At 37.0% G+C, this 14485-nt stretch overlaps 1 protein-coding gene across 7 annotated transcripts in view; it reads left to right on the forward strand.

Moving 5' to 3' along the window:
- Window positions 1-14485, forward strand: part of MICU1 (mitochondrial calcium uptake 1) — a 239994-nt gene that overhangs the window by 35795 nt on the left and 189714 nt on the right. For 5 of the 7 annotated variants that reach the window (XM_028109623.2, XM_028109625.2, XM_028109627.2 and 2 more), the window contains one exon: window positions 10478-10639. In XM_028109623.2, the coding sequence (XP_027965424.1) occupies window positions 10479-10639 (161 nt within the window). In that variant the 5' untranslated portion in view covers window position 10478. Of the gene's footprint in view, window positions 1-5276; window positions 5335-10477; window positions 10640-14485 lie in introns of all 7 variants that reach the window. The other 2 variants (XM_028109624.2, XM_028109630.2) reach the window with 1 other exon arrangement.

Below are 14485 nucleotides of genomic sequence, written 5' to 3' on the forward strand. Positions count from 1 at the left end.
GAAAAAATGAAACAAGATGAAACCAGAGAGGGAGCCAAACCATAAGAGACTCTTAATCTTAGGAGACAAACTGAGGGTTGTTGGGGGGGGGAATGGGGTGGCTGGGTGATGGACATTGGGGGAGGGTATGTATTGTGATGAGTGCTGGGTGTTGTGTGAGAATGATGAATCACAGACCTGTACCCCTGAAACAAATAATACAGTATAAAAAAAATGGTTATTTTTTTCTTACTTTAAGTAAATACTCTTCCTTGGAGCTTTTCTTGAGCCCTTTCCACCTACCAACCTAATGTAATTTTTCCTTTCTTTGAATCCCTGTTAATAATGTTCTCGTAGCCCTTACATTTTTTCATCCTTAGCATAATGGATATTTGAGCAGTTTTATCTCCACTACCAAATGATGAGGTGTTTGTAGGCAGACTGTGTCTTGCTCATATTTGTGCCTTTTGCACTGCTGTCACAATACCTTGCTCAATAAATACATAGCTAATGACTTGAATGAAATAATGGCGGTTGGACATTTTGGATTTTGTGAAATTTGCCTCAGCTACTGAGGCTAATGGTGATGTTGTCTCATTAATAACCACTCAGGCTGGCTTTCTTCTTCCAAAAAGTACAAAATACTTTTACATTTTGTTTTTCTGAAATGAACTCTTAAAGCCAGAAAAAACCTTAGAAATAATACCACCCATGCCCTGCATCTCCCAGAGTGCAGTCTTAGAGAGGGTAAAACTTTTACTGGTCCCATAGCAGGCTAGAGCTAGAAAGAGAACCTAAGTTCTCTGTATCTGCTTGTAATTGACCAGTAGTACTTGTTACTACTGTTAGTAATAATTTTAAATTCATTAATTGGCACTGAGGATACTAAGAAGCCTAAAACATACTTCCTGCCTTTAGATTTGCAGTCTCCGGGGCAAGTGGACAGGTATACATTAAAATTATTTAAGTCAGGTACCAGAGTAGTGATCCAGAATGTTAATTCTACAGGAATTTAAAGGAAGAAATTAAGAGTGATAATGGTTTTACATAACTTTTACAGATGAGGTAAAAGTTAAGAAGGGCTGGGCTGAGGAATAGTATACAAATAGTTTTTCACATTAAGACCTGTAGAAACAATGAAAAAAACCAAGCCAGAAACTTGAGTCTCCTCATTTCTAGTCCAATAGCCTATTATATAGTCATCATATTTATAATTATTTATGATTAGTGAACTTAAATTTCTGTTTAAATCAATAAATATTTAAATGTGTTTAATGCCCAAAGTATTATATTAGACTTTGTGTATTGTATTAGGCACAGGAATCAAGTTTTGGCTTCCATGCAGATACAGAAGCCCAGTTTACTGAGTTCTTTGGCTATATAAATTATGAATATGAAATCCATTTTGAAAATATATTAACTACAGTAATTCTTGTAGTCTGCACTACTGTAGGAATAACTCAACTGGCTAATCTGAAACTACTTAAATCTGCTCTCAAAGGTCCATAAGTCTTAAATCTAGCAGTAGTAGATGCTTATTTTTTGTTATTTATTCTATATTCATGGCAGCTATTGTTTTTCATAGTTTGCATATGTTTTGGGAATAACATGCCCTTTGCAAAGAAGAAGTCCTGCAAATATCAGTGAAAAAACTATGTTTGCCCTACTGCCTAGTGTATATTTAATAAGTTGTTCTGGGTTGTAGCTTTAGTAAAATTAAGAAAATGTGCGTCCATCTGTGTTATGTCACTATACTGCAGTTGAATTGGGCATACTGTATTTTTAGTATAGCTTCTTGCATTTTTTTTACCATTTTAATTCATTCAGAATTTCATTTGTCTTTTTTTTTCTGTTTTCAAAAGGATAAATATGAAAGCAGAATGATGTGTATTCTCATTTTCCAGTAGTGTGTAAAGATGAAACAATTGTTGAATATTTTTGAGACCTTTGTTGCTGTTTTAAATCATTCTTGGGGTGCCTGGGTGGCTCAGTTGCTTAAGCGTCCAACTTGATCTCAGCTCAGGTCTTGATGTCAGGGTTCTGAGTTTAAGCCCCATGTTGGGCATGGAGCCTACTTAAAAAAAAAAAAAAAGATTAAATTATTCTTTTCAATAATGTAATGAATGCATACTCCAGTCAAGTATTTTGAAAGTATAACCAGCCATTAGAAAACAAATGGTAGATGGAAAAAAATCTTCCCAGTCAGCTCTGGTAGAGCTCAGTCAGATTGAATTGGAAAAGTATTGAAATGGTTCATAATGAGAAAGTTTTATCCTTTTATTTTTTTTTTTTTGGTTAATAAAAACATTCTACTAAAAAATAACATTGGATGGATTAGTGTCAATATTGCATCTGACATAAAAATATTTTATATCTAAAATAAATCTGGTTGAAAAAATGTCCCTTTTTTATGAAGGAAAGATGAAACCTCAGGGCTGGGAATATGACTGGAACAAAAGAAAATAAATACAGCTTAGTATTCTAATAGCCCTCAGAACAATAGGGATGGACTCTTGAAAACTAAACAAAGATTATTAAACTCAATTACTATAGGGAATGTACAAATTAAATTAGATGTCATTTTTTAATCCACCATATAAATTGAAAAGATTGGTACTAGCAAATACAGGGAAAGAAGTACCTTCATATACTGTTGGTGGTATGTAAATGGGAAAGTCAGTTTTGAAGGGCAATTTGGCAGGATCTATCAAAGTTAAAAATGATCACATTACATTACTTTTTTTTGAGAGAGAAAGTAGGGTGGGGCAGGGAGAGGGAGAGAGATTATCTTAAGGAGGCTCCCCGCCCAGCAGAGAACCAAATAGGGGCTTTGATCTCATGATCCTGAGATCATGACTTGAGCCAAAATCAGGAGTCAAATGCTTAACCGACTGAGCCACCCAGGCACCTCACACATTACTTTTAATCTAGCAGTTTCATTTGTAGATATCTGTCCCACAGATATACTTGGATAAAAATAAATGCAAGGAAAAGTCTCTGTAGCATGTTTGTAATGGCAAAGTATGGAAACATCCTTAATTAATTTAGGATTAATTGCCAAATAGTTAAATTATGTATTAACTGCCAAATAGTTAAATTGTGGAATAATCATAGAATGAAGTACTCTGTTATAGTTAAAAAGACTATCTCTTGTTGGAAGGATTTTTAAGTTGTATTAAGTTTTAAAAACTTGCAAATGTGTATGATATGAGTCCATTATATAAAAAGGATAATGCAAAGTATTCCAAATGCTGAGTATTTGAGTATACATATATGCGGACTATTGTTTTTTGTAAACAAATAGAACATTTCAGGAAAGATACAAACTTCTTTCTGAGTTTACTTCTAGGGAGAATGGTAGGATTTCAGAAGTATGAAAAATAAGACATAGTTTCTTTTTTATACTTCTGTACAGTGACTTTTTTTCTTAATATTTAATTTATTTATTTGACAACGAGAGAGAGAGAGCAAAAGCAGAGGGAAAGGCAGGCAAAAGGAGAGGGAGAAGCAGGCTCCCCGCGGAGCAAGGAGCCCAAAACAGGGCTCAATCCCAGGATCCCAGGATCATGACCTGAGCCGAAGGCAGATGCTTAACTGAGTCATTCAGGTGCCCCTACAATGACTTTTTTTCTTTAAAGATTTATGTATTTGAGAGAGAGCACGAGCAAGGGGAGTGGCAGAGGGAGAGAAGCAGCAGACTCCCTACTGAGAAGCCCAGTGCTAATCCCAGGACCCTGAGATCATGACCTAAGCCAAAATCAAGAGTCAGACGCTTAATGGAATGAGCCTACCAGGCACCCCTACAATGACATTTTTGATAATAAAAATGTATTCCTATTTTACTTGTAAATAAAAATGCAAGTAATCTTGCTTATTCTATTCAAAATTCTGTATCATGTCCAGCAAATCCATATTCCCATAATTTTACCATTTTTAGACTCTTCTTTTATTGCCTTCCCCTAACTTCATTACATAGGGAAAAAGGAAAAGGTGAGTGTGGTTCCGTAGGTTCAGTGACTCTGGCCATACAAAACTTTTGGGACATTTTCACTGGCATCTGTTCCAGGGTAGAAATTTGAATGAAATGGCAAGGCAGAGGGTCAAGATGTCCCCATGGTGTAAGGTCTGGTCCTTGAACCTTGAAAGTCACCAAATTGTAACTTACGTATTGGAATTGATCAGATTCAGAGAAGCTTCTTAAGGCAAACCAATATCATAGGAGATTAAACCAGATTGCCAATTTATTAATTTACCATGACAAATACAGCTGGCATGAGAACTAAGCTACTCTCATCTTCTGATCAGCATGTTCTGTCTTTGAAGGCAATCTAAACAGGAACCTGAATTAGAATCATGACATATTTAGTAAGCATGGAAATAGAATAAAGGGGAGTTAAATATATAAGTTAGATACTTAATGGCTGAGGCTCTGATGGCCTTCAGTTCTGGGGTCAGTATATAGCCGCCACTGGGATGAATAGGGTGAATCCTTGTGGGCATCCCCAATAGCGCTGATTTTACAACATAGTTCTCAAAGAGCAATCATAGTGCAGTTTCACAAAGTGCACTGAACCATCACGTACATATATTACGTATGCCAGATGTTATATTAGATCATGGAAACACAGATAGAAAGGACACTAGGTTCTCATTTTCTCAAGCTCTTAGTTCATGTAAACTAAACACTTTGGAACCTTGAAGTTTTATTTAACTGAGGTCTAAATTTTGTTGGTGGCCAAATTTGGGTAGATCTCAGAAATTTATCTTGGTCTCAGAATTAGCAGATGTTGCTTTTTTTTTTTTTTAAAGATCCCAGACTCCGGGATCATAACCTGAACTGAAGGCAGATGCTTAACCAACTGAACCACCCAGGTGCCCCACAAATAGGCATTGTTATTTCTCTTCATTTTACGTAAAAGGGTAATTATCATATATGCTATTCCACAACCTGGTTTTTTTAAGATAACAGTATGTCATGAAACTCTTCAAATCCATACAAAGATTTTTCATTCCCTGTTTATTGCTACATGGTATTGCCTTGTATGTATTTGTCATGGTTTAGCCAGTCCTCTCCTGGTGCACACTGAGGTAGATTTAATCTGTTGCTGTTACCAACCATGATGTAATGAATAACTGTGTTTGTGTGTGTCTAATTTGACAGATGTGCAAGTATATCATTAGGATATTTTATCAGAAGTGGCAATTGCTGGGTCACTATATGCAGTTTTATATGGATGATTTTAATGGATATTGCCAAATTACCCTCCATAGATTGTACCATTTTCTTTTTCTTTAAGGAAGTACATTGTACCAGCTTACACGTTCCTTAGCAGTGCCATTTCTACAGTATTGCCAGTAAGTGTGTTTTCAAACTTTTGGATTTTTTGCCAGCTTGATGAGTGAAAAGCAGTATCTCAGTAGAGTTTTAATATGCATTCTCTTATTATTAATGAGATTAAGTATCTTTTCATAGTTCTCAGAGCCATTTTTACTTCTTTTTCCAACTGTTTTTTAATTTCTTTAGCCAAGTTTCTGTTGGTTTATGAAATAATTTAATAATATTTTATGGGGGCGCCTGGGTGGCTCGGTTGGTTAAGCGACTGCCTTCGGCTCAGGTCATGATCCCAGGGTCCTGGGATCGAGTCCCGCATTGGGCTCCCTGCTCTGCGGGGAGCCTGCTTCTCCCTCTGCCTCTCTCTCTCTCTCTCTCTCTCTCTGACTCTCATGGATAAATAAATAAAAGATTAAAAAAAAAAAACCCTAAAGCTCAATTAGGCAATTCTCATTTTATCAGATTCTTCCTTAAGAAAGAGTAAGCTTCCTTTGTGCACAGCTGTTTAGTACTAGAGTTGAGATTAGGTCATTGGTCATTGGCTTCCTATTTCATTTCACTTTCTACCATCCGCTACTTAGTGTTGTTATTGTTTTAATCTCTTTCTCCTTTCTTCCATATCTCCTTCACACTTACATATTGATGTGTGTTGGACAGTGATATCTGATGGTTTTGTCTCTTTGGATATTTTATTTTATTTCTGGTTTCTGTATTTATCGTGTAGGCACTTATCACCCAATATTTTAGGTTATTAATTGCCTTCTGGCTGTACTCACTACTGCCATTAGCTCTCTCTGCCTTTGTTGTTTGCAATTTATTCTATTCACTACTGGTAAGTAGGCATTCTTCCAGAAAATACTTTCATCACGTTCTTTTCCATGTACTAGTTTCCTGTTGTACACATGACCAGAATCCTCAGTCCAGAATTCAGATGACCTTCTCAAGTGATTATAGTTTACCTATTAGATCATAGGTGTGTTTATACTTTTTACTGAAAAATGGGTTTATTACATTGGTGAACATATGCCTATTTATGAGATGTCTATTATTTGGACATATGTGTATTTATGGAGAATATCTGATTAATTGTGAATTTATCTTACAGTCTTACACACTCCTTGCCTGTTCCAACTTTTGAACTGGTTATGTTATTTGCCTTTCACATTGAAAATTTCTGAGTGCTCTTTTCTTTCTGTTGTCAGTGATGAATAATGTTTTCTCCGGATACATGTTTTATTTTTTATTTATTTTTTTAAAATAGATTTTATTTATTTATTTGCTAGAGAGAGTGAGAGTACAAGCAGGGGGAGGGGCAGAGGCACAGGGAGAAGCAGACTCCCTGCTGAGCAGGGAGCCCGATGCGGGACTCCATCCCAGGACGCTGGGATCATGACCCGAGCTGAAAGCAGCCGCTTAACTGACTGAGCCACCTAGGCGTCCCTCCAGATACATGTTTTAGTTGTACTCATTTTTATTATAAGGAGAAAGATTTATTTGATCTGAAGAGAAACCAGAGTATTCATTTTTATGATAGACAAAAGCAATGCTATGTATCTGAATGCACTGTGGGTTTGGAAAATGTTATTTTATTTTTATTTATTTGTTTTTAAAGATATTTATTTATTTGACAGAGAGAGACACAGCGAGAGACAGAATACAAGCATGGGGGTGGGAGAGGGAGAAGCAGGCTTCCCGCCTGTCAGGGAGCCCGATGTGGGGCTTGATCCCAGGACCCTGGGACCATGACCTAAGCTGAAGGCAGATGCCTAACGACTGAGCCACCCAGGCACCCCTGGAAAATGTTATTTTAAAAAGTGAATCAGGGGGTGCGTGGGTGGCTCAGTCGTTAGGGGTCTGCCTTCGGCTCAGGTCATGATCCCAGGGTCCTGGGATCGAGCCCAGCATCGGGCTCCCTGCTCTGCGGGAAACCTGCTTCTCCCTTTCCCACTCCCCCTGCTTGTGTTCCCTCTCTCACTGTGTCTCTCTCTGTCAAATAAATAAATAAAATCTTAAAAAAAAAAAAGTGGATCAGTTGTTGACAGGCAGAAAGAAAATATAGTGGACATTCTCCTTGATGCTGTATTTTGGTAGAATATGTGCAGTAAAATGAGTGATTTCTGCGGTTGGGGAAGGGTGTAAGAATTGTGTTGCTGCAGCTTAGGTCATAGGAAGTAGGAGAGAAAAATAATTCTTTTCCCACTTTGTCCATAAGAGCAGGATTTAGCTCCAACTTTGAAATTGGGCCTAGGTTGAATGAAGAAGGCTAGGGGAAAGGTTTATTTAAGAGATTATAGGTATAGGGTGCCTGGGTGGCTCAGTTAGTTAAATGACTGCCTTTGGCTCAGGTTATGATCCTGGAGTTCCAGGATCGAGTCTCGCATCGGGCTCCCTGCTCAGCAGGGAGTCTGCTTCTCCCTCTGACCCTCCCCCTCTCATGTGCTCTCTCTCTCTCAATCTCTCTCTCAAATAAATAAAATCTTTAAAAAAAAAAAAAGGGATTATAGGTATAGGTCCCAGAGAAGAGTTAGTAACTGGCTCCATGATCTTAAGAGACAGCTAAGTAATCTAACTTGATTTGAACCCAAGTGGTAAAAAACATACTTTTCTTAGTATATTGGGTCTTAGAAGTATACTTAAATGTTAGGAGCTAGTACCTGTGTGATTTGTACCTTTACCTTCATGTGAAAGTACATTACATAGTTAAATATTTTAGATACCTATAATGTAACGGGCCCCATACTAGACCATATGTTTATGATGAGGAAAAAAATAATTTTAGCGAGAGCCAAGTAGGGAAGGCAAACTTACATATGAACAAATGTATTAATTGCCATAGGAAGATATGTATAAATTCCAAGATAATTTAAATTAGGAAGCAGTGAACTGTGCTTGGAGACAATCAAAGGGGAGGAGAATGAATACTTTATGTGATTTGAATGAATTGCCACTATAAAAAGTCGTATAACCAGGAGGAAATGCCCCTTTCTCTTTCAGTCTGCCTGTTGGAATAAAAGAATGAAGACTATACTCTGGCCTCAAGATACTGTCTAGAGGAAAAAATCATTTTCTATCAATTCTCTGTATAGAGGTGCCAGAACTGATCCTGTCATTTGGGTTGTCCATGAAATTTCTTTGACTTGATCAAAATTTTATACCATTCTGAGTCTCAGAACTAAACAAAAGCCTTTGCTGACTAATCTAGTCTTACCCTGGTGTTTAAAATTTTTTTTAATTCTCTAATATCTGTACCCTAATATTTTTATACTTCTTCAAGATATCAGCTTAGAAACATATCATTTGAAAATGTTTCATGTGTATCTTGGCTAATTAGAATGTAAAATTCTTTTTGGCTCTTTAGGTATTACATAGGGCTGAATAGTATGAACTTAAAACATTTTTGTTGAAGGGCACCTGGGTGGCTCAGTCGTTAAGCATCTGCCTTCGGCTCAGGTCATGATCGAGCCTCACATTGGGCTCCCTGCTTAGCGGGAAGCCTGCTTCTCCCTCTCCCACTCCCCTTGCTTGTGTTCCCTCTCTAGCTGTCTCTCTCTTTGTCAAATAAATAAATAAAATCTTTAAAAACAAAACATTTTTGTTGAATGAGAACTTCTCAGTAATTCTCTTATATGCTGAATTAGTTAGCTTTTGCTGTGGCAGTAAACAAACCCCGATTTTAGTGGCTTATAATCATAAACATTTATTTCTCACTAGCATTCTGTAGGTTGGTTGTGCTCAGCTGGCTCAGCTGATCTTCACAGTGCCTGGCTCCAGCCTGAGATATGTTCGTTTTTGAACCCAGGTTGAAGGATCATGTCTATCCTGGGCATGATCTTCTCTTCATAGAGTGTAGGAGCACAAGAAGGCTAACAGCAATACTTCTTAAAAGTGCTTTGTGGAACTGGCCACATTCTTTTGGTCAAAGCAAGGTTAATGGCAATATCCAAAATAAAGAGTGTGGAAAATTGTATTTGCCTATGGAATGGGGGATGGGAGAGTGAATGTTTTTTGAACAATAATATGACCTAATACAGATATTTCTGAGTTAAACAATGAGAGGAACAGGTGAGGTTATAAGTATGAAACTAAAGAATTTAGTGGGTAGGAGGCCTTCCAAGATTTAATTAATGAAATGAAAAAGATTTAATTAAAACTTAAATTACTTAATTAAAACTTAAATTACTTTAACAAAAACAGTATCATCACAAGGTAGGGGGGCAGCAAAGTGTCCTAGAACCTGTCCAGAACCTGGGTTCTCATGTTAGTCCATTTATTTTAGATTCTGGATCTTCTTCTAGCCGCATACTCTAGAGCAAGTCACTGTATCTCAGTTCCCACATCTTCAAAATGGTTGTGCCATTTATAAATCTGTTGCTTTGCAATTCTAAATTCCTCCTTCATTGTCCTTTTTGTGATACTGGAAATTTCTCTCTTGCCACCTTTTTTTAAGGTTTGTCAGTAGAAGGGCTAGAGGGAGACTAAAGAAGGAAGAAGTTTTTCTTCCTGATTCTTGTATGCACTGTAGAACACAGTGGTCATGAGCATGTGGGACACCCTGGGGCTCTCAAGCCGTAGGTAGTTTTAGCAGCAGTACTCCCAAATGCAGTTTCCCAGGGAGTTCTATACTCTGACATCTCCCCATGGGTACTTTCCTCAGTTCCACTGGAATGTTGAATTCTCCTACTAGATGACTTCTGATGACCTGACACTTTAGTAAATTTCTCACATATCCATGGCCGTGTCCTCACCACCGGCCTGTATCTCAGCCCTGTTGAGAATGGCCCCTTTACAGATTTATTCCTCTCCTATTGTTCTGCCTCAGCCTTTGAAATAGTAGCTGCTCCCTACATCTGTTATCTCTTTAACCCTTAGTGTTTTACCCCTGTTATAATTAATAATGCTTTACTTAAACTTTTCCTGTTCAATTTATCATGTTGTTTTTTTGTCTTCTAATTGTACTTTGATATATCAGGTTTATAAGTAGTATTTTTTTCATACAGTTGTTCTGAGGATTAAATTGGATACTATATGATATTGCAAAGTGTTTAGTGTCTGCCATTGAGTAAGTCCGTAATGTTTGTTGGTGACGTTGATACTGTCATCTTCATCATTTCATCATCATTGTTGCCACCACTAGTTAGGAGTAACATTTTTATTTTTTATCCACAGAATGTTTCGTCTTAACTCCCTTTCTGCACTAGCAGAACTGGCTGTGGGCTCTCGATGTTACCATGGAGGATCACAGCCCACCCAGATGAGGCGACGACTAGTGATGGTGGCTTTTCTGGGAGCATCTGCAGTAACTGCAAGTACCGGTCTTCTGTGGAAGAGGCGAGTGTTCGCTGAGGATCCTCTTCCTGCACGTGCTTTCATTTTTCTAGTTGTCTCTGTTCTCTCAAAGGATTACATTGATTTCTGGCTTAACTTTGTACCGTAATTTCTTGGCCAAATCATTTGGCGTTGATAATATGTGTCTATGAGATAAGATGTTTCAAAGAATTCAGCAATTGTGTTAAAGCAACAAATAGGAAATATTCTGCTTCAAGGTCTGCCTGTCTCCTCTGCTGAGCTATTTAAATAAATAAATAATATATAATAGTAAATGAATGAATTTAATAATTTACCAATCTAGCATGTACAGTTCACTGGTTTTTAGTATATTTACAAAGTTGTGCAGCCATCGCCACTGTTTCCAAAAATTTCCGTCACTCCATAAAGAAACTCTATGCCATTTAGCAGTTATATCCTGCTTTATCCATCCCTCCTGACCCTAAGCAACCACTGATCTACTTTCTGTCAATAAACCGTAAAATGGGGATAATGATAACACCTATCTCAAAGGTAGTTACGAAGATTGAATGAGTTACTGGGTTTTTAATTTTTATTTATTTATTTTTATTTTTTAAAGATTTTATTTATTTTTTGACAGCACGAGAGAGCACGAGCAGGGGGAGCAGGAGGAGAGGGAGAAGCAGGCTCCCCGCCGAGCAGGGAGCCCAATGCAGGGCTCGATCCCAGGACCCCGGGACCATGACCTGAGCTGATGGCAGATCCTTAACCATCTGAGCCACCCAGGCGCCCCAAGGGTTTTTTAAAAAAGCATTTTACTTTATTTAATTTTAAAGTGGGCTCTTCATCTCACGATTCTGAGGTCAAGAGTTGTACATTCTACCAACTGAGCCAGCCAGGTGTCCCGAGTTATTATACGTTAAATGCTTAAAAAAGTGCCTGGCACTTAACTTTGTAAATAAAAAACATTTATGGAGAAAGTACTTGGCACATAGTAAGCTATCGATAAATGTTAACTATTATTACTGGATATAATATGAAGATGAGAATTGAAGAAAGGAGATAGAGTACTAACAAAAAAGACTGGGTATCCAAGAAAAGTTGGAGTTGTGATATAAAAGATCCTGTATGCCATGCCAAGAAGTTGCGATTTTAATCTCTAGGCAATGATGAGTTAAGAGGTTTTGAAGTAAGAGACTGATCACAGACAAGTTTGAGGAGAGATTAATACAGTGACAGCAGTGGAATAAACTGGAATGGGAAGAAGCTACTGACACCATTACTAGTTCAAGGTGATGATGGGGGTACTGGAATCTTAGAAAGGAGTACGTGAGTTTAGAAAAATTTCCAGGTAAAATGGCCAGGAAGAGAGACAGAAAAATCTAGACTGTGGGACACAGAAGAAGGAAGATAGGCAGAAGAAGGAAAGGAGGAATAGGAAATGCACCCTTTGTCCTTTCCCTGTGACACATAGTAAATGCTTAGTAATTTCTTCAGGGATGCTTTCCTACAGCAGAATTAGAGGACCCCATGCAGGTGCATGTAGCACTGTCTTTGGCTTCGTCTGAAATCAAAGATGACAATGGCTGTACCTGAAGAAATTGAGAAGTTGTTTGATGATTTGAATGTTTAAGAAGTTACTACTCTTTCTTTCTCTGAGTCACTTTGTTTATATTACTCAGGTTAAATGCTGATGAACAAGTTTAGGTTATTTTACTTTTATTAACTTAATGAAGTTTTCATGTAATATTACTCCCAAAAAAAGAATAAGAAGTTAATTAGGAGTGTTATGTAGAGGAAACATTCCTATATTTGTTGTAATTTTTAAACCCCAAAACATCCAAAAGCATAAAATCTACATATTGACAGTGTGTTCCCAATATGAGACTTCTTCTAATACATATGCTTTTATCACAGATTCTAATTTCATGAATGTTTCAAAATCATAAATACACCAAGTGCCAAGATTTTAGTGCTCAAAGATTGTTAGGTTTGTGCCTTTGCTGTGCCATTTAAGAAGTTCTAATGAGATAACTATAATTATTCTCAAGTTTTAAAATAAAAAATAAAACTCAAGATCAATAGCAAAAACTGTCTAAAATGATTGTGAATTATCTTGTCAGAGAATGCAGGCATAGAGTTTGCCATTTAATTTTATATCTTTTTTCCATCCTCTTTTAAGAAATTGTGAAATGAGCAGAAATAAAATGTTTTCCTAAGAAGCAAGATTTAAAGTTCTTTTTGAAAGGGGGCAGGATATAATTTTAAACTTAAAAATTTTTTAATTTATGAACTTTAAATTTTAAAACTTTAAAATTCATAAATTTAAATTACAAAGAATATGATCTAAAAACTAATACAGAAGTAAAGAAAAAAAAATTTTTTTTCCATCCCCAATCCGTGTTCCTGAACAAAAAATAATAATGATACAATACAATAATGTAGTTTTGAATTATATAGGTAAATAACAAAGAATACAATTTGGAATGTTTGCCTTCAAAGTGAGTATGTTCTGGGATATATATGTGTGTATAGACCAGGTATACTACCTAAATCCATTAACGTAAATTAAGTATGATCCTCAGAAACCATATTACAATACTGCTAGAGAAGGACCATTTGTCATTTTACTTTTTTTTTTTACTTCTTCAGTCTCAAGAAAGATACTGAGATACAGTGGTAAGGATTCAAAGTTTGAAGTCTGAGTATGTGGGTTTAAATTGGCTATATAATCTATCTAATACCATTCTTGTACAGCCTTAAGTACTTCCTTCACTAGGGGTTCTTATCTGCTGGAGATAGGTTCTATCAGCTTTTGTCTGGAAATGTCTTTATTTTGCCTTCACTTTTGAAGGATATTTTCACTGGATATAGAATTCTAGGTTGACTCTTTTCTTTCTAGCACTTTAAGGCTGTCATTCTACTGTCTTCAGTTTTGATTTTGTTTTGTTTTGTTCCAGCATGGTATCCTCATTATATTCTAGTATTCTTTTTTTTTTTTATTGTGGTAAGGTATACGTAGTATCAGATTTACCATTTTAACCATTTTTTTAGTTATTAACATTAACTACATTCACAGTGTTGTGCGACCATCACCACATTCATCTCTAGAATTTTTTCATCATCTCAGACTGAAACTCTGGACCCATTAAACGGTAACCCCCCAGCCACTTCTTCCCCTATCCGTGGATATTCTGCTTTCTCACTTTATGAATTTGACTATTCTAATACCTGTAACTGACTGAGCCACCCAGGTGTGCCAGGCATGTGACTCTTGATCTCAGGGTTGTGAGTTCTAGCCCCACATTGGGTGTAGAGATTACTTAAAATTAAAAAAAAAAAAAAAAATAGAAGCACCATTTAGAAAATACTGTTAATTGGAGGCTCTGGAAAGATGGCAGCATAGGAAAATCCTGAACTTACACACTTCCCTAAACATACCAAATCTGTGGCTACATATGGATGATTTCCCTCTGCAAAAGATCTGAAAACTATAGGAATTGCTCTCCACAACAGAGAATATAAGGACCACATCAAGATGGGTAGGAGAATCAGAGAGAGACACAGTCCTACAAAAAAACCCCACCCCCTGAGTGGCAATAGTTCAATAGAGAGGGAATTTCACCAGGCAGTGCTTCTCCCAGAGGAGGGAGGAGTTGGTGCCCCGCATTGGGCACCCTGGCACCTGGGATCTGTACTGAAGAGACAAGCCTGAGAGTATTTGTCTTGCAAAACCAATGGGTTTGACATCCAGAAAATTCTGTAGGAAACTAAGATACCCTTCTCAGAGGGCTCATATGCAGTCTTGCTTGCCCTGAGACCCAGAAAAAAAACAGCGACAAACAGAAACAAACTTGTCAAACAGTTTGAAAAGGACTTGCCAGTGAC

Source organism: Eumetopias jubatus, unplaced genomic scaffold (assembly GCF_037043125.1).
Source record: "Eumetopias jubatus isolate StellerSeaLion01/CBP00866 unplaced genomic scaffold, mEumJub1_p1.0 scaffold_17, whole genome shotgun sequence".
Lineage (NCBI taxonomy): Eukaryota > Metazoa > Chordata > Mammalia > Carnivora > Otariidae > Eumetopias > Eumetopias jubatus.